The sequence below is a fragment of the Convolutriloba macropyga genome, chromosome 5 (assembly GCF_964194025.1).
Source record: "Convolutriloba macropyga chromosome 5, txConMacr16.3, whole genome shotgun sequence".
In the NCBI taxonomy this organism is placed as follows: Eukaryota; Metazoa; Xenacoelomorpha; order Acoela; family Convolutidae; genus Convolutriloba; species Convolutriloba macropyga.
The window spans coordinates 49,174,795-49,202,137 of NC_134472.1; the positions used below are offsets into that span (position 1 = coordinate 49,174,795).

The 27,343-nt window shown below is 33.1% G+C and overlaps 1 protein-coding gene across 7 annotated transcripts in view; it reads left to right on the forward strand.

Annotated features, from left to right (window-relative positions):
- LOC142339437 (prickle planar cell polarity protein 3-like) overlaps positions 1 to 23,618 on the forward strand; it is a 120,782-nt gene extending 97,164 nt beyond the window's left edge. For 6 of the 7 annotated variants that reach the window (XR_012759018.1, XR_012759015.1, XR_012759019.1 and 3 more), the window contains exons 4-7: positions 6,702 to 6,937; positions 7,892 to 8,095; positions 13,996 to 15,481; positions 21,455 to 23,618. Coding sequence is in view for 1 of the 7 variants with exons in the window: in XM_075389468.1 (XP_075245583.1) it covers positions 6,702 to 6,937; positions 7,892 to 8,095; positions 20,850 to 20,879 (470 nt within the window). In the remaining 6 variants the exon portion in view is untranslated. Of the gene's footprint in view, positions 1 to 6,701; positions 6,938 to 7,891; positions 8,096 to 13,995; positions 15,482 to 20,849 lie in introns of all 7 variants that reach the window. The other variant, XM_075389468.1, reaches the window with a different exon arrangement.
- The last annotated feature ends 3,725 nt before the right edge of the window (positions 23,619 to 27,343 follow it).

Below are 27,343 nucleotides of genomic sequence, written 5' to 3' on the forward strand. Positions count from 1 at the left end.
GGAAAATTTTTTTAGAAGCAATCGCGAAGAAGCTAATTGAGATCTACTGTTTTTTAATGGAATTGCAAAAGGATCTCCCTTGAATTGATAAAATTCAAAAAGTAACCATTTTGTCTACTTAGGTCGAATTGTATTATGTTATCGAAGCAGAGCAACTAACTCCCATGCACTTTCTACAAAAAAATGATTGAACGAACTTGCAAGAAACTTACAAGTGAGCTAATCGTCTTGCAAATTCTTACAAGTTAACCATTTGACTTGCATGTTTTTACAAGTTAATCATTTGATTTAAAAGTTCTTACAAGCTAACTATCTTTTGCAAAAAAACTTGCAAGTTCTTACAAGTTAATCATTCGGTCTCGACCTGGGTTACTACGACCATCAATCAGATTTTCCTGCATTTTTCCCGCAGATGTAGTCTCGGCCAGTTGTTATTCAGTGAACCGAAACTTGAAACATCTTGATAACAAGTTTATCAAAGCTCAGCAAAAATTGATAAGATATTGGTAAGATTCTTTGTACCTATACGAGAAGCAACATTTTCAACTTTTAATTGAAAGTATCAAAAACTATGGCCTTTCACTTCGTGAATAATTCTCAAAAAATGAACAATCAAGATACCAGAAAATGACCAGAAAGTGCACAAATATGAAGACTTCGTTCCAATAAACATTCATAAAGTTTAGTATGGATGCAGAATAGTTCTGTTGCATCAATATTCAATGCTGTTTTTTCTTTAATATGCAAAAGCTAAGTTTTAGATGTAAACAATGATCGCAGTGTTAGTTTCAAAAAAATGAAAATATACTCAATATATTTTGTTTGTTTGCTGTCAGTCGCCATGTTTGCACTGAAGCAACCCGGGAAGCTGCTATTTTATCCGGTCTATCGCAATATTTTTTTGTAATTTTCCAAATTTTATCAAAATGAACAGTTAGAAAATTATTCAAAAAGTTTTCAAATTTTGTACGTGCCATAATTTTTCCAAAATTGTTTACTAGGTATGTACTGATATGTAGGGACATGTGTTTGTCAACTGAGCTGCGCATAATATGCCGAGAGTAGTACAACTAAAAATTTTCAACTTTTATAGGACGGAGGTTCCTGGAAAGATATATACGTTACTTAAGCTATGTTTTTCATAGCATTTTTGTTCCTCAGTTTTTTTTAAATGTTATGGTTTTATTAACAATAAATTTTAATTTTATTATACTCCAGAATTTAGGAACTGGCAAAGCGGTCATAGGACAAGTGTTTTTGTTAAAAAGTTGCATTTAACATAGGAATGCTTGTAAAGAAAGAAAATAAATTGGGTGAAATGTTTTCAATTTTTTTGTTTTGTTCAAAATGAATGTCGCATGTTTCTTCACATGTGACCAAAAATATTGCATTTGATTTATGCTCCTTACGCTAGAGCTAGAATGAAAGCGGAAGAATCTGATGCAAAGATAAAGGAGTTTTTAAATTTTATGATAAAACATTTGATTTTCAAGAATGTTGATAACGAGCACGCTATTTAACTAATTTTTGTGTAGAAATTGCAAAACTTTATGCTCTTAGAGCTTAATTTGAACTAAGACCGCAAAATTATATGCAAAATTGAGAGGTGGATTTTAGAAACAACAAGGCGGCTCAGCAATGTGCGATGGCACATAAGGTTCCGACTCCGCCCATCATCAATTTTGGCATAATTGTCTTCCAAAAGAAGAACAGATAGAAAACCCAAAAATTATTTTTTGGTGATCCCAAAAACCCAATAAAGCCCAAGTATTTTTAAAAGAAATTGTCTATGAACGATAAGATGCCTCCAAAGCAAATGAATCAGTGGAGTAAAAATTGAAGCATTAAATTGCTGTGAGATGCCAATATTAAGAAAGCGAGTCAAGACGAACAGCAAAATCAAACAACAACAAACAAAAGTCAACCTACCGTCAGATGAACCTAAAACTAAACAAAATAATTTATAAATCACCAGAAAAGATATGGACCAGTCCATAAAAAGGTTTGGTAACAATTAGACAAAAAGAACAAAAACAGTAAAGTTGAAAAATTCGCTTTTTTTTTAAACAATTATGTTCAAAGTAATTGAAACCATTAGAAATCAAGTAAAATATCCCAAAGATTTACAATTACCAATACTTCTATAGAATGACACTAGGACCTGTCCTTATTCATTTCTTTAAGCGGCTAAAAAGAACAACAAATGAAAACAAACAAAAATTAAATTGAAACTTGCCAAAAAACGCTGTCAAAACCGTCAAACCATATTTCAGCCCTCAAAATATATGCGTTTGCGCATTCTTCAAACACCGATAACGTAGTTTTTTACCATTTATTAGTGAGACTAGGTAACAATTAGAAAAAAAAGAGAAAAGGGCAAAAGTAAGTAATAATTTTGATTTTTTTTCGAAGCAAAATTATATCCAAAAACATGAAAAACATTTATTACAAACTGAAATTTTTAAATAGGGTCGTTTATTCATCCAAAGTAATTCTTTGAGACTTGCAATTATCCAGAATATTTCTTGAGTCTACAAAAAGAACGTCAACCATGACAAAATTCAAAATAATTTACTTTTTTTGTGAAAAACCGGTGTCAAAGTCAGTAAGGTCATAACGCATTCTTTAAAATAAGAGATTTTGGGACATCAATGCTTTTTGACGCCTTCACTTGACGCCCATAATGTCATGTTGACCTGTAATTAACGAGATTAGGCACCAAAAAGAAAAATAAAAAGAACAAACCTGCGAAGCTAAAAAGTTTTTTACTTTTAGTTTTGGAAAACGATTGTTTTCAAAGTCATGAAAGCCATCAGCGATCTAATAATATCAGAATATTGGCTCATCAAAACTATCACTATACAGGAAAACTCATACAACTGGAATGACAAAGTAAAAATGACAGTTAAAGACAAAATTAAAAAATTCATATAATTTCTTGAAAAAAGAAGTGTCGAGGCCGTTAAAACGATAATCTATATCTTTAAGGATTTTAATATGTTCAATTGTGTTTCATTTTGAACGCTAATAATGTGATATGAGAACTGTCAGTAATGTGATAATGTGACTAGAAAAGATGAAAAACTGGCAAATTTCTAAAAACAAAAAAAAAATCTGAAATCTAGTAGTATCAAAGCCAGAAAACGATAACTTCAGGCTTAAAAACGCAATCGAGACTAAGTTTCGAATCAGTAGAATCAAGAAGCATTCTTTCTTTGCTGACACTAAGCTGCAAGTTGACCAAATTAAGAAAAAGAAATGGAGGAAAAGTTCTTTAAGCCCTTATTTATTTAAAAATCAACTATTTTTAAAAGTCGAAACGATCATAAACTCTTAAGTAAAAAACTAAATGCATTACCTTGAAGCCGCTTAGGAAGCCAATTGAAGCTATCACTTCTGAGCTTTCATTTGATATGTTCTGTTCTTTATTGTTAAAAAAAGGTCTTTTTTCAAAAAAAAAGAGCGACTGATTGCAATCCGAATTCTTTTTGGATTGTAACAGTCCAAGATTGGTTTAAAACTAGCGGTACTATTGCTTATTGTCCGTTAGGAGCTACTGATTTTCCGAATATTGTAGATATAGATAATTTGTTAGTTGAAAAAATCTGCATTTTTGATAATAAACGAGTAAAAGCTAGCAAAAAACGCCAAATTTTCATTACAGAGCACTCTCAGCGGACGTTGAAGTAGAAAGAGCCCCCTTCTGAGCCTACAAAAATTGTGTTAGTGTTGTTTGGGGGTTTAGTGCCGGCAAATTTAATCAAAGTGGACTAAAGTAGCTTATTTCGTGCTGTTTTCGATGAAAAAGGCTGAATTTTGAAATCTTTATCCAGAGTTTTTGAGCAAAAAAATTAAATGAGAATAATCAACAAGGCTTGCTTATCTTTAAAAATAAAGTCAACGTCACTGTATTAAAAAATTTCAACAACTTTTAGCAAAATTGACAAAAATTTAGGCAAAAATTTTGGAAAATGTGAATAAAAACAACGTGAATTCACTCTACTTTTCTCAGAAGTTTAAACCTCGATAATTCCCTGTAGAAAACGAAAATTTAAAAAATCTTTTTAATTCCATATTCAACGCTGGACGAGCTTTCTAATTATACCAGTCTCAACTCTCTACGATGAATATATTGACTGAACAAAAAAAAACCATTTGAGTATATAGTTCCTCCCCCCTCAAGAGGGGTTGGAACAAAAATGAAAACTTAGTCACATCAAATGCAATTTGATGCATATTATCAAACAAACCGGCAAAATTGTTATTCCAGCTGAATAGGAGAAAATAACCCGCGTGGTGATCGTTTTCTCGGCAGTGTTTGTGGTCGTCTTAAAATATATGGACATTTTGCGCAAAATTTTCTTAAAAAGTTCTCAATTATCAAAATTTCGACAGAACATAAAAACTTTATAGGTTTTTTAATGATGCCTTGTAAAATTCAATTGAACATCAAAAAGAATAACTATAAATTTCGTTCGCGCAAAAATGGGTCAGAAAAATTATAAACTTCATCTTCACAATCCAAAGCGTGCAATTCAGTTCTTTCCTCAATTTATCTGTTACACTTGATGTGCTCCAAATTGGGTCGTTGAAAATCGTCAACTACAAATTTTGATAAATAGGGCTCAGCTTTTGCTGCAAAATTAATCAAAACAATCTCAAATTCATCGATAATTTGTTGTGTAAATTTTTTAGCGGGTGTTAATGTGCAGCTTCGGAAGTCAATCGTGTTGCGTAAGACTAAAGGTTTTTCTCAAAAATAGAATTAACTATCAAACAACTGAAACTGAATACTGTAAACATAACGCAGCTACTTAAAAGCAAATAATATTTATACTCGAACTTTGTATGAGCAATAACCGCAGTTTATGTATTTCTACAATTTTTTCAAATTTAAACCGTCTAGATTTTGATGACCAGAACATCGAGAACTGTGACCGTGTTTACTAAAACACCTCGATGTCAGTGCTCTTTTGTATGTCATCGTCTACAGTTAAATTACGCTGCTATCTCTGAGCACTATTTATCAAAATTTGTAGTTGACGTTTTTCAACGAGAGAAAAAAATATTTAATCCATTTTCAAGAACCACAATAAAGCTGACTAAAATACGGAACCTATTGTTTTGTCAGATTTCTACGGTAAAAAAAAACACAATTTGACAATCATTTATCGCTTTCTGGAAAACTTTCTGTGAACAACAAATAATCATAATCAAAAACTGATATATAAGTTTCTCGTGATTTTTAAAATTGATTTGAGAAATTAAATAGAAACAATTAGATCAAATTTTTGTGATTAAACAATCGGACTCCTCTTATTGCATTTATCAACAGTATGCGCTTTCTATTTACTTTCTTTGGGCAAACATACTTCTTTCATTTATTCATTGTCTGAGAAATGCTCTCATAATATAGTTCCTATCCTCGTAGTGAATCTAGTTTTTTGCTTTATTAGAGCGACATAATAATGTTACATGTTAAAAAATAATTTAGATTTTGTAAGTGACTTTTCGATCCCTAAGATGAAATTGCAAAAACTATTATCTTTTTTTATTAAATTGAAAAAAGTTTGAGTGAGAAAGACAGGCTATATTGCATTTGTAAGCTGCTCGCGTCTTTTGAAATTGTGAATAATGAATTCTATGAAAATAATGCATGATTTTTGTTTTTGTAACTTCTCCATAAATACGTTCGGGTTTTTCGACTAAATAAAGACTTCTTTCGAGCTTTATGTCCGGTAAAAACGAAGCAATTAGAAGATAACTGTTTAAAAATACTGTTGTATTACTCATTGCGGTGATTAACTCAAGTTTTCAATTGTGAAACACAAAACTACTGAAAGTGAAAACTGAAAACAGGTACGCTGATAAATTAAGCTCATCCAGCTAATGCTTTCCCAAACTCGTTAATAATGGTTTCACTTGGGCTATCACTTTCTTTTCAATCCATTCATAACTAGATACGTCAAAAAGAGCATCAATCGTTTATACACCTAGCGGACCATCTTAACATTTGGAAAAAGCTTTTGTTCTCCTGCTGTTCAGTTTTGAGATATGGGTGCAATATTGATAAGTGGAGAAAGTTGTTTTCTTTTGAGACGCTGTGAAGACTAATTTTGTGAGAAAAAGAAATAGAATCTATACTTGCGTACAGCTCTAAATTCTCCAATTTTTTAAGCTCATAAAAGCAATAAATTTATTTTTTTCAATGGAAGTTTGCATTTATCATGAAAAAGTATTCGTGAAACCTACCATTCGGTGCAATTTTTGTTCCAAAGATACAATAAAATTACGCCGATTACTCGCGTTTTTTCTTCGAAATTCTTGCCGTATTCTCAACAAAAATTACTAGAACCATATGGTCCTGTAGCAGCAGTATTTGCAAAGACCAAAAGTATTTGAAGGAAAATTTCCACTTGGTGGAACAAACTGTAGAAATTTTGGTGCAATCCTTTTATCTTCCCTGTTATATCAACTACCCTATAGCTTAACTGCAGAATATTGGGTCTTCTGAGCTTCCATATAACAGCAAAAGTGAAAAATTCTGATGAGAAAACAAATTCTTATTGCCAATAGCAGCTAGCTCGACTTTACTAAGGTGCTGCCGGCTTTGTAGTAAGTCAGCATTCAACGCACACGTGAAGGGCACACACAGGCAAGTATGTGCGGGAAAAGATTGAACGTCCTTTATTTTGTTGCAGGCTGGCCCGAGGAGAAGATTCCCTTCATTGGCAGTTCAGGTGCTGAATGGAGGAGGACACAGCTAATGACACAACTGCCTCTTCATGACCAGGATATTAAGAAGTGCAGGTCTCTCCACAGTGCAGATGAGAAGAGAGAGATGCGCATGTTCATCGCAGAGAGGAAGAGAGACGCACTGGGCCAGGGCTGTGCCAGACAAATACCTAACACTCACTACGCAATGAAATGCACTAAGGTTAGACCCAGGGTTAGACACAAATAACGAAGGATTTGCGGTTAATAGTCATGAAATTCATTATAATTCGCAAGCAATTTTTAGAGGTGGATATGGTGACGGAAACTTTGGTTGTGGATAAGGAATTTTTTGTCACCCGGGCCGAGGATTTTCCCCAAAAATGCAGAAATGCGGTAAATTTAGCGGCGCAATTTTTGTTTTTATCGGCTTCAGCGCATTTATTAATAAAACCACTATTCTTACTTTTAACCATTCAACAGATTCTCACATTTTTGCTGAATTTAGCGTTGATACCTCTGCCCGGAGATGAACTTGATGTCGGGTAACTTTCCACGGAAAGGAAGGAACTTTCGAAAATTATTCCCATGGCGATCGAACTCGTACATCTTTTGTAAGCTAATAAATGGGTATAATGAAGTAAGATCGAGGCTGCAATTGGTTGACATTTTAAAAATACACAACCCCTTTCTGGCATTTGACCCACTTTGCATCCACTGCAACCTAAGAGGATTCAAATATTTCTCAAAGTTCTTCTCTATGGAATCCCACTTTAATGTCTCTTTTGGGCATAAAAGTTGCAACTCGGGTCTGATCCTCATGTAGCTTTGGCTCAACTTTTTTAATTAAACCAAAAACGTTCACATTGGTCAAGATTTCTTTGCATTTGTAGTTAAAAGGTACTCAAATAGTCCATCATTTATTTTGACCACCATCCCAATAGTCTCGTATAGTGATGCATGTGAATAATCGCAGGCTAAAAAAGAACATGCCCAGGCTGAGGTGATCGAAAGTCGCAGAAAGGTGATGCGTCATAAATTCTTGCGTCACAGAAATGTCAGATAGGAACTTTTTGTGTTTTGGTAAGGTCCGAACTTAGGCCAGCTTCTGCAATATGGTCTGGCACGTTCGACTGCGTAGTTATGCGTGCTCTGAGTTCTCGTCTGCTTTTTCCAGTGCGGTGGCGAACTAGCAGGAGGGGAGATAGCAGTGTACGCCGTGAGAGCAGGACATGCCAAAGTGTGGCACCCTGGCTGTTTCCAGTGTGACGTGTGCAGTGAATTGCTTGTTGACCTCATCTACTTCTGGAAAGATCCTCACCTCTACTGCGGAAGACACCACGCACACACTGTTAAGCCAAGATGCTCTGCATGTGATGAGGTCAGTTAAAATTGAGAACATTGCCCACAAGAATTTTTAAACAATTGAATAATCAAGATTTCAACAGGTTTAACTCAACAGGTTTAATTGTTTTTCTCTTGTAAAATGCCTTAAGAAATTAATATAGACTTTTTCTACTAATTGATGCTCCAAAATTTTATAGTCAGTTTTGCATGTAAGTTGTTTTTTAATAGCCGCCGTCAGCCTCTTAACGGTTATTAATTAGGCGCTCTCCTATTTATTATTACGTCTCGAAGAGGAGTATTGAAGTCTTTTTTTAAAATCAATTTTATTGGATGTGAATTTTGAAGCAGGAAATGAAACACGTGAAAAAAATAGGAGCGATTTTGTTGCTGAACAAAATGAAGAGTGGAGCAAAAAGAGAGTGGTTTTTTTGTTCATATAGTTGTTTTCTAGAGAGCGAGAAATTGAGGTGAGAAAAATTCTGTAAGCGAGCAAAATTTTTTGTTCACGAGCAGCAGTTTAAAGCAGTCTTTTTTAAATTTTTTGTTAAGAGTTTTGGATATGATTTTATTTTAATTATAGGCTGGTTTTGGCAGTGGTTTGAAGATTATTAGAAATTTGCACGAATTTTATGCTAATTTATGCATTTATGCTAAAATATGCAATTTTTTGAGAATTGTTTTGTTTTACTGCCTCAAATGGGTATTGAAAAGAACCCTACTACTTGAGTAATTTTTCAATAAGAAATGATTACAGTTTTGTTGATATGAAGCACTTTTTTGAGAAATATGACAAAATGACCAAAATTGAAAATAAAATTCTAATTTTTTTTTGTAGTTTTTAGCCTATTTGTTTTTCTTAGCCTATTAGGACTTGTCTATTGTTTTGCGAATATCTGGATACTTTTTTGGCTGACAGGAATTTTTCTTTGGATTTATGTGCTTTTGTAATATTAAACAATTTAATTTCCTCCAGTTTTTTAGTCCAATTTTTTGTAAGAGTTTATTTTTTTCATAATTTGGCTTCGTATGTTTTAAAAAATTCTCATGAGTAGTTTTCAGTAGGTACTAGTTGTTTTGTTGAAGTGGTTTTGGCAATGATAGTTTTTTGGGATCTCAATTTATGACAAAGTTTCATCAGGTTTTTTATCAGATTTTAACAACTAGAACAAATTTAACAATATTTTAACAAATAGTAACACAAGATGTTCACAAATTAGTGGAGGCAAGTTTTGTCTGACGAGTCATTGGATGACGTTTAAGTGGATTTCCATTCCGAGTCGTTTCCAGAATTCTTCTGGCTATTTTTTTTCAATTCAAAGAATTCGAAATGTATTAGGGGCTGTCCTTTTTTAAGATCTGTTCACACTATTTTATGATTTTTGAAGTCAAACTGCAGTAATGATTTTGGTCACGCCGAAACAGTAAGTGGAGCGAAAAAGCGAGTGAAACTTTTCATCTCTAATTTTGAATTAGAGTGAGAAAAAGGTGTTTGAACAAAAGTTGGCTTTCTCGCTAGCTTTTTTTTGTTCGCACACGGCAGTTTCACTTGGATTTTTACTGTTTTATCGATTTTTGGATCGGATTTTTTTATAGGAAGTGGGTTGCTTAATTCACTCGTAGTCCTTTTTAGTTTTCGTTTAGTCAATGAAAATTCTTTGAATTGTACGTCAGGACTTATCCTGCGTTGTTTTTTTTTTTATTTGCTTTAACATTTGATCACATTTTTCGTTTTACATAAGTCACAACTTTCACGTTTGACTTCTGACTTAACTCACTCACTCTTTCAACAGAATGCATTTTAAATTGTTTTACTCGATGAATTACGCAAGATAGTGAAGGTCAAAAAAGCAAAATGAAAAGAAACGGGATAAACGGATGAAGCCCCGTCACTAAGTCATTGAGTATTAGGTTATCAAAGTTCATTAGATGGTTTTCTAGCTGACATTGGTATTAAGCTTATTAGCTTTCAGTTGAGAGGCTGAATTGAATATAGTTTTAGAATCCAACAGAAACTGCACGCAGAATTAGAACACTTTTTGACTCTGTAAAAGAAATAGAAAAAAAATGTTTTTTCTTGATCTTACTTCTTTTCTGTTGGCAGAGCTGCTTCAACAAAATTTTTATCTCTATCATTCAATTAGAAAATTGATGAGTTCACATATCTGTCTTTTGCATAGCTGGTAGTGACCCGTTGTGACAAAATATTGTCATAAATTGAATTTAATTTGTTTCACATTGCGAAAAAGCGTCATTTCCACATATTAAAGTCAGGTTTAAGCATCCTGAAATTCTGTGGATTTCTGTAGAAATACACTAGTTAGTAACAGCAACAACTACCTTTTGAACTAGTTTTTTAAAGGGCCCCTTGCCACTATTAGGGTCTCAGAAATATATATATATATATATATATATATATATATATATATATTATATATATGTATATATATATATATATATATATATTTATATATATATATATGTATGTATATATATATATATATATATATATATATATATATATATATATATACAAATTACAAAAATCTAAATTTTTTTCCAACAGTTTTCATCAGAAACCCTGTTTGGTGTCAACTCCTATCAGAATACGAAACTTTGTCTTATTTTGTTTTATCAATGAGTGGGGAAACATAAGTTTATAATTTTATTTTTAAAAAATTAGCTGTGAAACACTTTCGTACAATAGAAATTGATGCCCATGATCACACTCTCTTGCGTCAGAAGAAATGTTTAAGATTTTTTCAAAATGTTTTTCCATTTTTGCTGAAACATTAGCTGTTACAATTCACCCCTAAAGCAGGTAAAACGCTGTTTTCTTATTGAAAAAAATAAGATTTTTTGAACTCCGCGTTTATTGTGTTTGCGGAACAGTTATTACTTTCTGAACAATTCTTTTTCTAATAGTTTCGCATCTATATGAAGCATTGAATTTTGCATCTATTTCTCAAAACAAATCTTTTTTGGGTTTTAAAAAAGACGAGAAAAACTGTTTAGCAATTTTTTGTTGTAGTTAGGATATTGTTGATATTGATTATCTAAAAATTCAAAGAGCTTAAGAAACGCCAAGCCATGAATAATTCGTGAACTCGATAGAGAGAGTGGTTCAAGTTCTTTTCTTAACCAAAAAAAATGAAGATTTTATTAGCAATTACTTAAGAAATAAGCAGTTTTTGGACTTCTTGCTTCAAAAACAGTTATTTTTTGGTATTTGATATGAGCATAGCATTTTTCATACATGGGAAGAAAAATAAAAATTGATTTTTGAATGAGAAATCAATTGAGATCAAGATGAAGATTTATAGAAAAACTGTTTGAAAAATGTAACGTTTGTGTTTTAATGCATCGGAGAGGGTTATCAATAAATATGCAGTGACCATATGCAATCCAAAAGCATAGTTTCACAAACATAATCAGAAATAATCTCTATAAACTTAATTTCAGTTCATTCAATTGCAAGTTTATTTTAAAGATATAGTTTGGAAGCAATTTTTACACAGTGTTTTTTGTTAAACCAGGGACAGTTTTTAGCAGTAGTGTTTTTTTGCGTAATTTATTGAATAAAAGGAAAATTGCGCGAGACCGTGAAATGTTTTCAGTTCATTTCTTAAATTTTCCAATTTTATACGGTGACCCTATTTTTTAATCGAAAATTTGACATTTGAAATTGAAATAATTTTACATATGAAAAAAAATTAGTTTGAGATATTTGCTTAAAATTGAAATGTAAAAGATTTGGCGGGAAGTTGGGAAAATGCAGGAAAACTGGGTAGTTTTTACTAAAACTATTTTAATTCTACTAATCTATTCTACAGGTCGTTCTAATCTCTTCATCTATGACCGTAGTACATTTCAGGTGGCGTAAACCCAATCAGATACAATTGGGGAAAAAGCCAGTTTCTTTTAAAACCTCATCCCTTCTCATTAATACTAAGTTTGAGAAAAAATTCATTTAAAAAAATTTCTTCAATGTATCTTCAATGGATTATATAGGTTGGATTATAAGATTGGGTCAAGATTGACGACAGATAATCATCCTGGCATAGTTCACTCTCGTTTTATAAATTTGGAAAATCTTTGGCTTCAAGTTATGGTTTTTCTACGCATATCTTTTGAGAAGTGATGGACTGCGGAGAGAGCGATCATAGATCTGATTAATCTGCCTGGATTTAACTCAGTCCATCATCTTGTATAATGTATAACCACTGGTATGGTGACACGATTAAAACTCCGTGCCAAATTCAAGTCCCACAATCTTGTTCAATTTTGTTCCCGTTTCTTTCATGGCATCTTAATATCAGTTTTTGAGCTTAATTCGACGAAGAAAAATGTGTTGCATTCACACAACAAACCGTCATATGGTAAAACCTTCCGACGACAAAATTGATGGAATGTTTTGTATTAATCATCGGCTTTTGCTATGACCTACCCTCTTTTCAATATTGTCTGCTCTAGTTGACACAGGGATCACATTAATTAGTTACCACGCCTAATCTTGTCATTCATCATAAATTAGCAGTCATAACTTATAATGGGGCAAACAGTCTGGGGGTCCAACTGACCCTCCTTCAGTTAGCCCAGTGGGCACATAATTGATGTTGAGCTATCAGAGGGTGAAAGCTGCAAAGTTGATTGGCATCTCTTATCTGTTGAAATAAGGCCAACTCAAATACAATGTATCTTGCTGCAGAGTTTGTTCAATTCGTGTTAGGTCGATTTGAACTGATAATTCGAACTCAGTTGATCATCATTGGGTTCAGCAAGCTCATCTTTCTTAGTTTGATTATCACCTTAATTTGGTCAAGGTGTCGCGACATTCAGAGTTAGCGACCTAACTCAAAACTTAGTTTCCAAATATTAATTTTTTTGCGTGTTTATGATATTTCTTTTTTTTATATTTTTTTAACCATGATACACTGATTTCTGTTAAAGAAAAAATCCAATCTGTATGCTTGATTCTTAAATATTCAAAAACTGATAATCAACGTTGTTTATCGTTATTTAATCATCAAAATTTTGTTGTTAATTGTTTACGCAAGAAAATTTTATTGCGCAATTAAAACACTCAAATTAGTGCGCGTATTCAGTTTTTTTAAGGATATGGGAATGGAGAGACATAATTGAATTTGATTGACGTGAGATTGCTTCATTGATAGCCACCCTTCAGGGGTCAAACACACCTTCTGCTCATGCCTTGATCACAAGTAAACATCCCAATTGTTCATTCCCAACCATCAGCTGATAGCTAAATTGAAGAGTGGTGGGTGAGAATTAGAGAGGGTGAATAACAAGGAGTAAAAGGTGTGAACTGACTTGTAGTGAAAGCAGTAAATAGGCCAAATTCGTTCATCCGAAAATGTGATTGAACTTTGAATGTTCATCATACAACAAGAGCTGTCAGCAGAAATCTCGCTAAATAATTTTATATCTCAATAAGCCTAAATCTCAATAACTGATAGTTAAAATTTATTGAACAACGTTCTGGTATATCAATGCACTTTTGAACAAATCTTTTTGAAATAGTTTTTGTCGAACTTATTTGCATCACATCGGATGTCATCGAATGATTTAATGATGAAAATCAAAAACGATAAAAATTTTCAATGATTTTTGCATCTGATACTTGCATGAAGTATTTTAGCGAACAGGTATAATTTTCAAATAATTGAATAATTCATTTCGTGTCTGGAGTTATATGAGTTTATGTTAAATGTGAAATAGGTCAGGTGAGATTTTGTCTTGGAAGATGCCGATGTTGATCTGTTTGCGACTCTTGGGGGGGGGGGGGATATTTATGCTTGCAAAGAAGAGTGTATTTATATGTATATGTATATATGTGAGTAAGTGAGAGCGTGAGTGATGATAATGAGGTGGCGTGTTAAACAATAGATTGTAAGCTAATCTTCCTGGCATTGACAGGTACTTTTCTACTCCATATCCATCCAAGTTAACATACACTCTTTGCACACCATTGTTATTCCCTATCACCACCACCACAGCCATTATCATCCTCTTTATCCCCCACTATACTCCTTTCATCCACCCCAATCACTCCCTAGTCCCTCTTTTCCTTGCTAGAATACCACGCCAACTTTCCCTCCCCTTTCCCATTCCGTCTTTCATTCCCTTCTCCTGTCTCTCGAATGACAAATGAGTCATTCAATTAAGTGTCCTGATTCCATTTTTGTCCACGCCGCTTTTGTCCCTTTTCGCAGTCTTTCCATTCTGTCTTTTCACCCAATTTTTCCCTGCCACCGCCGCCTCTCGTCTGCTACCCTACCTTTCTTCTAACCCACTCTGTACCTCCCAATACTTATTATTAGCCCACCCACCGTCTCAGCAAACAGCCAATTAGCACTGCTCAATTTCTCTTGACAACAACATAACGCCCCAACCCTTATAACCACACAGTAAATTCACTGTAGTGAGTACTGCCCTACACCCCCCCCCCCCCCATGGGACCAGATCCCCAACCTCAGTCTGCAATAATGAATTATCGCACCATGTACTATTGAAGATCTTGTAATTATACGCGCCATTTGCTTCCTCCTTTTTGCCATCATTAATCTTAATTCATTTTATATGCTGGAATATTATCTCAAACTTACAAAACGTGAGAAATATTGATTGGTTTTTAACACCAACTGAACTTGCAAATAACTTTGAATGAACTTCTCAGTTTTTTGCCTATTAATTTTGTAAAACCAAATTCGTGCCTTCAAAAATGTCGCTTTGATGTTTTTGCTAAAATAAACTGATTTATTTGGCCTTTTAAGTGTCGTTTGGTTATTTTACCCGCGGATATTTTGCCCAATTACCCGCTCCGCTGTTACATGCTCTCAAACTTCCAAACTTCTCCTCGGAGCAATCGCGACCAAAAAGGCCACTCTAGATTCGCTTTGGCCTCTTCCCCTTCTGAGGAGGCAAACAGCCCCGGCGGGCAAGAGTGCGACAAACAAGTTTGGGCAAATAAACAGGATATTTATCCCAAGTTAAAATAAACTACACGACACTTTTACCCAGCTCCCGTTGTTTAAACTCCACAGAATTCGCTTCATAAAGGCAACTCGATTATTTCCTCAATTTAAAGACATTTTGCAAATTTGACGTTTGCGGAATTTTGTGTTATCAAAAGTGAACGTCAAAATGTGGTGTCAGAATAGTGAAAAGCGTTGTCTTTCTTCTCTTAATTGTTTCTACTCTTACACGTATTAGTGTTCTTTGTTTGCTTTAAATCGTTGCCTTCAAACACTCTTCAAAAGTGTTTCCCAGTTGACAAAGTTCAATAGGTTCTTACGTGGGAGTAACACTGTGAACTTCATTTACTCACTTCCTACTTTTTATCCAAGCACAAACTGTGCTCAACTTACATTTCATTTTTGACAGGCTACAGAGGATGAGAAGCGTACGTTTATTTTCAATCGAGTAGAAAATTACCGATATCTAGCTGTGAAAATGTCGACAAAATTACCGTTTTTAAATGGAAACTTCGTTTAGATTGTTCCGTTTTTTTTTCTCTTCAATTCAAAGTTCAATCGAAGTTCTACTTAAAATCTTTTTTGCGAAGAATCGGGAGAGGAGCAAAAAATAACAGAACTTTTTTTCTGAGCCGAGCATAATTTATTATTTCAAGTAATATCATTTCAAATAAAAAATATTTGCAGTGAAATAATTTATTTGATCAATTTTACCATAATGCACAATTGAGTAAAAAAAATCAGAAGAGCCAATTTTTAGTCTTCGATCACATATTCAATAAGTGATTGTTTTTCGACGTTTTTGGCTCTATATAGTTAAAACTGGCTCTCTGTATTTAAAATCGTATTACCATTTTTTTCTATATAGAGCATATGTTACAGGAGTTAATTTATCGTCAATCACACAAATAACACGTTGTGTTGTGCTGTTTGGAGTCTGAAAACAGTTCAACTTCAAACTGTGGCCGTCGTTAAAATTTCAAAATTGTTCGTTCAAGCAACTATGATTGCTTTTGCTTACATATTGAGCTTTTAAGGTAACACTAAGATCTTTTCAGTGGCTCTAAAAATGAACCATCGTACACTTATTCAATTGAAATAATTTTTTGAACAAAGAAAGAAGAACACTCGATGCCGATTTGCTTTTAACTTTCAGACAGTATAGAAGTCATCTTTTTATTTTTTCGGAAATTTTGTTGAAGAATTTGGTTCCGGAAGGTCAAAAAGAAACAAAATCATTGAAGTAAGCAACAAAGTAAACTATAATCAAGAACTACTAATTTTGGAATTATTAGTCAGAAACAAAGCTTTCACAAAAAGATATGTTAAAAAATACGGGATCTAAATTAACAAAGATAAAAAAAACTAATTCTATAGCAAAGATTTGGACAGATTATAATTTGGCTTTAGTTGTTGAGATGTTTATTTCCGATTATTATAATATATAAACAACATCAAAGTATTAAATAGGACTAACTAGAAGATGTGCTAAAAGACTCCAAAACCTCAACTAAAAGTTAAGTTTTGCGCAAGGCAGGAAAGTAAAATGGTTAAGGACTCCAATCACATTTCCAATTATTTACCTCTTCCAGCAATATTTCATAATATTTTTTGTAGATTCCTGTTTTTTCTCTTATGATAAAAATACTCTTCGTTGGGTGCCAATTGAGGGGAAAATCGATCACTAAAAATTATCTGTTTACATCTTGAAACATACATCCTGTGATTTCTTAAAGATTATTCCAAGATATACACGCTCTATTTCGATGTTTTAAGTTGGTGCCATTGGAAAACGTTTTGTTTCTTTAGTTTCAGCCAGCTCAAAATCTTTGCCAACTCAAGCGACTATCCGTTTTTGAATATAGATATTTTTGGGCGTTGTTGGTTCTAGGGTACATTTCAGAAGTCTTTAAACCCTTTCCGTTTATTTTCGGTTTTGTTTTTTAATGCAATTTTCAACCAGGCATTTTTTGTCTTTCATCGCCGCAAAAAGAGTTGCAAACATTAAGTTGCTGTTTTCTTAGAGCTTTGCTAGTCTCTAATGGTCTCTAATAGTCTTTTCACCGAAACTGGCGAATATACGTGTATTCATCTGGTGAGTGGCTCTTTTAGGAGGTTAGGACCACCCCACCCCACCCACCTACCCATACCAGCAAGTCCACCGTAGTTGTCTGAGAGCATTTCGTCCGACAGTAGTCGGTTGTGTTTAATAATTGGTTTAATTGTCCCATAAACGTTCTTTCAATTGCTGTGTAAACGGTAGCATTTTTACCTGAAGTTCTCATGTCCAACGTAGAACAAATTCAACGTAATTTTTGGGCTCTCTCAGCTCTGTTTAATGTTGGTTTTAAGATGTTTCAAAATATTCTTGGGTATTATTGCCTTAGTTAGATTATTGAGACACTTAGCATTGAATGTCGTTTTCTTGCTGAATTTAATTAAAACTTTTGGCTAATATTGTTATCTTATTTTTCTTAATGCCATATATGGCACTTTATAATTGACTTGCGAACGTCAATTGTCATCATAATAAAAACTAAAACATTTAAACATGATTTGGTCCTTTGGGTGTTTGATTCAACGCCCCTTCTATAAGTCTTAGGAAAATCTTTGAAGCGCCATAACGTCGTTGAAATGACATATAGTTTTAAATCGAAACACCTTTCAAAAATGATTGATGGCTTTGTTGATACATGCTATATTTGATACATTTGCGATTGAACCATTTTAATCTAATTGAAGTGTGACAAGTTCACATTTAGGAGTGAATTTGCTTAATTTGATTTTGCAAAAACTCTTAACTGTTCAATCTGTCCAATACTGTCTATTCTGCAATTGGGAATAGTGTTCATTATTAGGTATATTTTGCTCTTAATCCGAAACTTTATTCTTTTATGTTCAAATTCCTAATAAAACACAATTGGAACTCTTAAAAAAGTTTTTAATTAAAATTTCTATTAGATAGATAAGAATAAATCAGTTTTTTAAAAAATCCGATTGCCTCATCCCAATATATTACAAAAATTTTTTAGATAAGCTGCTGCTGAGTTCATTTATTGCGAACTTGAAGCAGTTGAAAAGCCATGATAAAAACGGATCTTTTCCGTTTGCCCCCCCCCCGCTTAGTGGGCGCATACTATTTGGACCCTCCAGGGGCTCGTGCCATATTTTTACATACTAACTGGGGGAGCATAACGTACTGGGGGAGGGGGGCACAAACTGATAAGATCCAAAAAATTGTATTAACTGACATTAAAGTAACCAAAAATTAAACTCTTCTAATCCTTATAGGTTCTTAAGATTTGTTCACATGGGGAACTACATGTGCTGCAATGCAGCTAAAAAAAACTTTTGATAACAATTCAAGCTTTGATTGATTTTATATTTTGTTTTTGACTGCTCACAATTTTTGCGTACATTTCGTTCCCTCGTCGCGTCGCGCTCAACAATAGTTTTTTATTGAACTGTTTCACATAGTCCAATTAATGATAGGTCCCATCAATTCTAAACAGGTCTAAATGAATCAAATTGATTGTTTCAGCTCCTAGCTAAATGTTTCTATAATTTTAATACTTAATTTCAAGGACTGCTAGCGAAATTTGTTTATGTGAGTTGTTCATTTTGTTGTCTTATGTTGTCTTATTCATCATTTTTTAAGAGCAGGTCCTTTGGGTTGTTTGCTTATACGGCATGAATGAACAAATCTTATCAAAGTGTCCAGTTTGTTTGCGAACTTTGGAGTTTTGCCGGTCTTTTTTGTGCATACTGTTGTCTTACCAATAATTCCAGTGATTATACGTCTTATGGTTACTCCTCGCTCATAAATGAATTGTTTTGTTCCTTTCTTTGTGGTCTTGTTGCTTAGTCTCAATCATAACGGTTCTTGATAGATTTTTAGTGCGGAATCTTCCGTCATGTTATCGGCATCAAATCAGAACAATTATTTTTGACAACTTAAGTACCCATTGTTTTTGTAATGCTTTAGTAAATTTTTGCCACTTGCTATAATTCGGAGTTGTTTCGATCTGTTTCGGATTAACAAAATTTTGAATTAAAAATGACTCTAAATGTGTATGTTACTATGTTGACTATGTCTAGCGGCAAAACGGAATCAAACGAACTTTCAATTTTATACAACAATCAAACTTTTCCATAATTTCTATTTTTTTAAAATCAGTGGCAGCTATTTTCTGGCGATCTGCCGGTTATGTTCCAGCTATTACATGTTTTATTTTCGAATAAGGAAAAACATTCAATTCGTTTGTAAAAGAAAATCTTTAAGGAAAGTTTCAACGCTGTTTGATTTATGTTCTTCACCCGTTGAATCCATTTTGGTTGCAAGTATGATTTTTTGATCTCATATCTCCTGAACAGTCTCTTTAGTCACACAAAAGTTTGAAGTTGTATCTAACGCATCTCATCTTATTTTTTTCACAATCTTGATTCCTTTTTGACTTCTCAGATCTCATATATGATTGATACCTATTCACCAAAAAAATCAAGATTTTACTCATTTATTTTTAATTTTAAACAAAAAAGATTTCTTTGTATTAGCTGTTTATTTTAAAGAGGATTTTAGCGTTGGAACTGCTCTCTAATCATTTTTGTACTTAAATTGCAAAAGTTGATAATGCTAATATCATGGCTTTTGTGATACTAAAAAATTCGGATTTTCCAACTTTGAGTGTCTGTCTTCTCAAACTCAGTTTTTACTAGCAATCATTTTTTTCCGAATTGACAAGTAAAATACTTTCATAACCAATCGGTTAAAGTTTACAAGTTCGGTATTATATATATACATTCTATTTCTCCAGTACAAAATTATAAATCAAAATTAATGTTTTCTTATTCTACTAAACATAAATATGATTTTTCAGGAAGCTAATGGTTCTTTCGAATGGTACAAGTTTAAATTTGTTGAGCAGATGCTGTCTTAACATTTCAAAAACTTTTTTGAATTTGTTTTGAGATTTTACTTTCCGTATTTCATGAGGAAGTTTTTTCCATTTCAGAATGCTTTTCTGTTGGAAAGAACGGTTGCTTGTTCTTAATATGATCTTACCCCCAGTTGAAAGATATCTATGCGAAATGCATTTTCTCAAATTATCCATTTCATTTAACTGAGCTCTTACCTAAGCATTGGCTTCAGTGCATCAGCTCATTCGCAACCTTTTCAAAGGAGTTGTAGTTTTTGACACTGAATCGCCAATTTTAAAAGACAGTCTTTATAGTGATTCTGAAATTGTCTGAATCAGGACTGAATTCAGAATCGTTATTCTCTCAATTCTCCTCAATCAGAGGAAAACATTGAATTAATTTTTCAATTAGCACTGAATCAGCAGAAGAAAATTCAGGAAAAAATGATAAACAAAAAAGAGTAAATTACTTTATTAAAAATTTTAACCTTGTTTTCACCATTTCATGAGCTTTTAAAAACTTTCAAACTCTTTTTTACCAGAGAGGCTGCTTCAACCATTAATTGATCGCATGAAGCTGATTGTACGATTTCTTTCTCAAATTTCATCAAGTTTATTCGCATTTTCGGGCAATCACAAAATCTCACAAAGAGAAAATACACAGTCCAAATCAGAGAAAAATTGTTTTGAGTCGAGTAAATATGAATAAGAAAAATTCAGTGCAAAATGTGACTTGAATCAGTTTCTGAATCAGAGCTGATAACTTTCTGAATTTTATTCTGATTCGGTACTCAATTTTCCTTAGAGTAAGGTATGAAAGCTTTTACGGATTTACACAATTAATGCATTTTTTTACTTGTACGGCTGGCACTATTTTTAGATGATGGTCGCCGATAGTAGAGAACTTTAATGAATGCGCCACAATGGAGGGATACGCATCTTTCATCCATCAATTCATTTATTTGGCTTGCTGAGGTCAATCCGTGCGTTTTTATAGAATACGAACTTGGGTTCATACTAGTATCTTGCCCATCCCTTTTAATAGTATTTCACATTGTGGTCTCCAATTTGTTCAGAAAATTTATTTCCTTCAGATTTTAAGCAAAAAGTGATTCAACGAAGCCTTAAAAGAGTGGACGTCGCTGAGATTATTAGCTTAGTTACTATTTTCCGTCTTAATTTTGCTGCTAAAGTGTGTTTTTGACAGAAGAAATTTGCAGAAATGCATCAATTAATTGAACACAAAATAAATAACACCATTTGTTACTAGTTTGTCAGCTCTTCCCTGGTATTTTCTGCCGCCACTCCAGGAGATAACCTTTCAATCCTCGGATCTGATTGGCTCAAATTCATTTACTACATGGCTGCAAAAAAATTTGCGTTCACATGGATTAGGAATTTTAACATAATGAGAAAAAAAATAATGCGTCTGCTTTCTATATAATGTTTGGAAATGTACGTTTCTCTCAAATTGTCAATTTGAAGGAACGGACTAAATTTCAAAGCTACCTTTTATTACCCGATTACCACTTTTTATAACAATTTGCGCCCAGCTATTATAACTAGCTACAATACGGCAATAATCTGTATTTGTTCCTCTAATAGCTCGATCCATTATCCATTGCAGAGATTCCTTTTAGCATATTTATGAGGTGAACTTTAAGTTATCTTTAATCTTCTACTCCACGAGAAAATAAGCGCGGCTACCCTTTAGTAGTTTTGTTACTACTCTTATTATAATTACTGTTTTTTGTTTGATGAGAAGGTATTATTTACTTGAAAGGTATTTATCCTCTCGTTTTTAGCAAATACTTGTGCTTTTATTACCATAACTGGGATAACAGAGTGCAATTGGATTTAAGTATGGCTCCATTATGGTGGTTTAACCAACAGCTTTTTACATAAAAGTGGAGCATGTACTTTAGCAAACTCATTGAGACAATTTTCGTCTCCTTTTGTTACATGAAACGTGTTTTGTTTACTTAAAGGGAGCATCCTCATATACTCACTATCAGACCCAATTTGTTGGTTGTGTTTACACAGAATACATTCCCATCAAACAGACTCTAAATAAATAATTTGCTTCCAAAAGTTACGTTTGATGAACAAACTGACAAATAACCTCATTTAGTCATTTATTTCACGCACGGGTACGCATGTGATAAAAATTTACCACAGTCTTACCTTAGAGACGATTTTGAGCATACATTTGGCTCCCAGATCTAATCCAACTTCCACACGTGTAGAACAAGAGATTAGTGACAACTTTGCAGCATTTGAAGACATTTTGGGGGCTGCTGTTGAAATGCCGGGAAGCGACTGAGTGCGGGGTGAAGGGAGAGAGGGGGAAAGAGGGAGATTTTAACAAGGAAACGCGGCTCCACGCGGGAGACTAAATGAAGATCCAATTACAAAAGTTACAACTTTATCCCTCATTCGACTTGACTTTCCTGTGATAAAACTTGACACTTTTTCACGCGTCCAAGCGGAACAGATTAACAAAACTTGGCACTCGAGGTAAGCTGCCGGCCAAATTGACTTCACGTGTCCCAATTTCTTCCTCCACTTCACAATGCGGGGCACACGTGCGGCTACTGCAGAACTAATGCCCACAAAGACCCAGTCAAAACCCAATCCAAAATTATCGCAAATATTGTAATTTATTGATAATTTGAAGGATCTACAGCAAATATAGTCCACATGACGAGATTAAAACTGAAACCCGGGCTTATAATTCGCCTGCCTTGTTTGGACAAAAATCTATTTGGTCACTTCAAAACAAACCGATCTACCTATTTATTGCTTTGTTGGCCACACTTTGCTTCCCATTCCCAGATTTTACAGCATAGTTTGTGTTGCCACACCAGTTCAAATTGAGATCCCTGTTCTGTTACCGATGGTCGATTGGATTACTTTAAAGAGCTGGGAAGAATTTATGCGGAAGTCGTAAATTAATTAGAAGCAGTTAAAAAGGAACTGTTGTTCGTTGTAGTATCATGTGTTTTGGAACACTAAAGAAAGCTGAAGTTGTAGTAATGGAGATATATAATCACATATTTGTTGTCTGATCCCAAAACACAGCTTACATGTGTGTTTCTGGGTTGCCTTATTGTTGTAGCCCTAACAAGGTAGAACAGAAGCACTATAGCTATAAAATCACAGCCCTGAAGCCATAACAGCATTATTATACTCGATAGAATCTCCTCTCGCGCTTATTTTACTGTTATTGCAGACCTCCGTTCGCTTCCGAAGTGTATTTATTGCAGCACTTCATTTCAGTCACTGGTATCATTGGCTTGGGCCAACGTTATTGCTGCTGATATTTTTGTTGTTGTTGTTATTGTTGTTGTTATTGATTTCAAAATGCAGTCTACATATCAAGTCAAGTTTAACAGAGTTTACTATGATACTGAAAAGGTGAGATTACTAGTACACTGTTAATCAGATATGTTACATCAGTTCTGATTACGTTTGAGTCTGAGCTTCTCTTCAGTGATTTTGAACCAAAAATCTATCAACAAGTGATTTTGAACCAACAAGTGATTTTAAACCAAGTACGGGTCAGACAAAAGTTTAATACTTTGCTGTTCTTCTGCATTCGCTATTCTCCGAAAAGCTACTGGATAAATCCGTATAATTTTTGTGGTATATTTTCTAAGAGTTCTGATGTCCGGGGTTCAAAAGTTGTTTTATTTTCTAGTTTTCTAGAGTCCTACTAATTCACTTTATTTCACATTGTAATATTTTGCTCTGTTTGTACAAAACTTCTAAGATCATTGTAAGATTTTTAAGATTTTTCATTTTTTCATTCCTAAGAGAAATTGTCGCAACGGCATGCAGATTTCACTAAATGAGCTTTGTTGATCCCACTAAACTGCCAAATTTTATTAATAGTTACTATGATTCCTATTTAAAAACTTTATGAGAGAACTGTACATCAAACTCATTTTTTTGTGATAATTCAGTAAAACAAGGCGATTCTCACAAGACATACGTCTTCTGTCTGTCACAAATTTTTTTGTTCTGGGACAAAAAACAATTCTGTCTATCAATTTTTTGGTGCTCAAACTGAAACATTTTCCTGCAAAATGAAGCAACATTGAATAAGAATTTTATATTTTGAAAAAAAAAGAACAATTCGCGACCTTCTGTTGACATGTTGTTATCAGATGAAAAGTCAGTTGCGTTTTCAATTATTTGATAAAATAAACAGATTCTCACTGAAAACAAAAGAGCACCGGTTAAAAGCTTCTAGTTAACAAATAAAATGAAATCGAAAACTGGAGTCGCTTACTATGTCAAGTCAATTTTGTGTTTTTGACAAGAAATTATTTCAAGTTGTTTTATTTTGACGTGACGTGTACTTGCACAATTTTAAGTTCTTATACAGTTTTAACAAAAAAGATTAGGACTACTCGGCCTTGCAATCCCTGAAAAATTTAAAGTCTTTATAGTAAGGAAATAGGTAAAGGAAATATATTTATACAGTTGTTCACTCAAGTGGTTTTTTTTTTTAATGAACCTTGAGAAGCCGTTTCACAGATTTTAACACATCAATTTGCCAAAAATAGAAAGCGAGAAAACAAGGTTTAACTTGAGTTTCGGCACACATTTACAAGAAGGTTAAAATTTTCTAAGCTTCGAGAAAGTCTCTTTATATCATTGTTTTGTTTCGTAATGGAAGCAAAATAAAAATAGTAACTGCTTCACATTTTCATTCAAATAATTTGTCAGTTGTTAGCCAATTGTAGATTTCCATTAGAAATCATTTGAATTATCTGCAAAAATTCTCTGGAAAAATTATTAAAGAACATATTTTGTTCTAATGAATAATTGGCCAACATTCTGAGATTCTAAATTAGTTCTCAAATGAGCTGTGGGATATTAAGTTTTTTTTGTTTAAGATTTTGTTTGATTTGTTTTCTTATTTGGAGAAGGTCAAATACAGACTGTGATGGAAAAAAATTTCCACAAAAAAGAACCCCCAACTTACACTGAAGATACTTTGTTACAGAAGCCAGAGAAACTGATAAACAAATTAACAACATAAATCAATTTCGTTTTGTCTTTTCGTCATTCGCTAGGAGAAGCGTGTCTTATAATGTTTGTGCATATCAATAGTCTGACAATGGGATTAAGTTGCTGGCAAGTGCAAACAAAAACATCAACTAGGCGTTACTTAATTTAAAAATTCAGGTTAAGTGTTCAAAGACTAAATTAAGAAACTAAAACTATTCCGTTTTCCTTTTTATAAATTTTTAGATTCTTTTGTTTAATATTTTCCAATTTCCGATTATTTTAACATTTTTTGTTTTTGGTGATATCGGAAGTCTATTGAGCTACAAAAATCTGTCTCAGCATTTTAAATTATTAACTAAGGGGAAGAGAAAGAAAACGTGAAACGTAAAAAAAATTCTAATTTATCTGTTTTTTGTTTTTTGAATTTTTATTTTTTTTTACTTTTTTATGTTGTTGAAAACATTTATATAATCCAAAATATACGTTTAATATAATGTAGGGACGGTGTTATTACAATTAATTTATTTAACCCCCTGCACTCAACCTTTTCCTTTTTTCCTTTTCCAGTCGTCTTTCCAATTATTCAAACATCTCCCCGTTTCCCCCCGTCGATAAATTTTGTAATTTGGTATAAAAATCAAAAGAATGTTGTCAGGGCTGCAAAAAAATGTATTCTGTTCGCCTATTTCTTCGAGTTTTGTTATGGAGCAAACCAACGAACTCTCAATCTATTTCAATTCAAAGATTGTTGCTATGCTCGAGACAGATGAACGCACGGAAATGTATCAATTACAATAAATGTCTCACACAAAGTTCTGTTTAACAGATTTTAATTCTTAAATTGTACAAATTTTCAATTTAAATTACCTAATTTACGATGTTATGCTCAATTCTCCTCAAAATTGCGGCTACCTATTGAATGTGTTTCAAAAATTACTTCTTAAAAGAATGTAGAAGAATTACACAAGAATTTTCCGAAAGACAACTGTTCTCTCTCTCTCTTAAAATGACAAAAATTGTTTCCTGGGTTCTCGCACAAACTGCCATACTATAGAAGAATTTTTGCTGTTTCATATGCGTATAGGCTCTTATAGGGAAATTATTTATAATATATATATATATATATATATATATATATATATATATATATATATATATATATGATGGACTAGAATAGTTATCTGGTAGGTATAAAATCAAGTTTCCTGATTTTTTTTACTTTAGAACAAATTAGTGCAAATTTTACCCGCTATTGATTCTATACTGTCAGGAGCAGTTTACAACGACAGTGAATCTGAAAGAAGCTTCAAATTTTTATTTTGAATTTTTTCATGTCGCATATTTTTTTTTGATATTTGCTTGATCATATACTTTTCTGTAGACACTATGCACCATATGCGGTATAGTTTACATGTTTTAGTAATAATTGAGGATATAGATTGTTCGATCTGTCATCACTCAAACAAAAAAAAAGGCTTGACACAACAAATATGTGCACAATTTCTCTTCTAACGGTTTCCTTTCAAATGTAAGTGCGCGGGTCAATTTAAAGCAAAAGCGCCTTTAGTAACAATTGGGTCTCACTTTATATATGACGTCTTTCAAAAACTTCTGAAGTTTTATGCCATGTGTGAATTGAGGTCGAAAAAAATATAAAATTTAATTTTTTTATCAACGCACTGTTCCCAGTATTGTAGGTTGTTTGCGTAACAATTCTATTCGGAGGAGTTTTCTATAACCTACTGAATATTTTTTACTCTGTATTCAACTGATTGAAAGCACCATTAAAAAATGCTTAGATATTGAGAATTTTATTAGAACAAAAATTTCACCTGAAAATTTTTTTTTTTATGAAACGGAATTACACAACAATGTTGTAGATAAAACTTCTGTTACACTGCAGCTACGCTACAGCGATTTGTTGTCAATGTTAATTGTTTTAGATCTTCGTTTAATTCCAGCCCAGGGAATTGGGTCGCAGCTGAAGAAAAATTCTGTTTGAAAAATCATGAAAACGTTTCTGCAATTTTTTGAAATTCTGATGCAAATTTTCTCACAGTAATTTAATAGCTCCCACTGTCAATGTCTATGTCAATGTGCTTTATCAAAGCAACGTTTTATTTTTTATGCTATTCGGCTTGGGTATTGCATACCAAGAATAATTTTACTGAAGCTTTATCTTTCTTATTTTCCCGAATCACAGTACCTAATCAATCATATTTTGTATGGAGTTATTGGCGCCACCTTAAAGCGTGTTGTGACAAGTTTTGGTTTGAAACGGTAGTTTCAGCATTTCATCACTTTAAATAACAGGAACATTAAAATCAAATATTATTGGAGCAAATTTGTCAATTT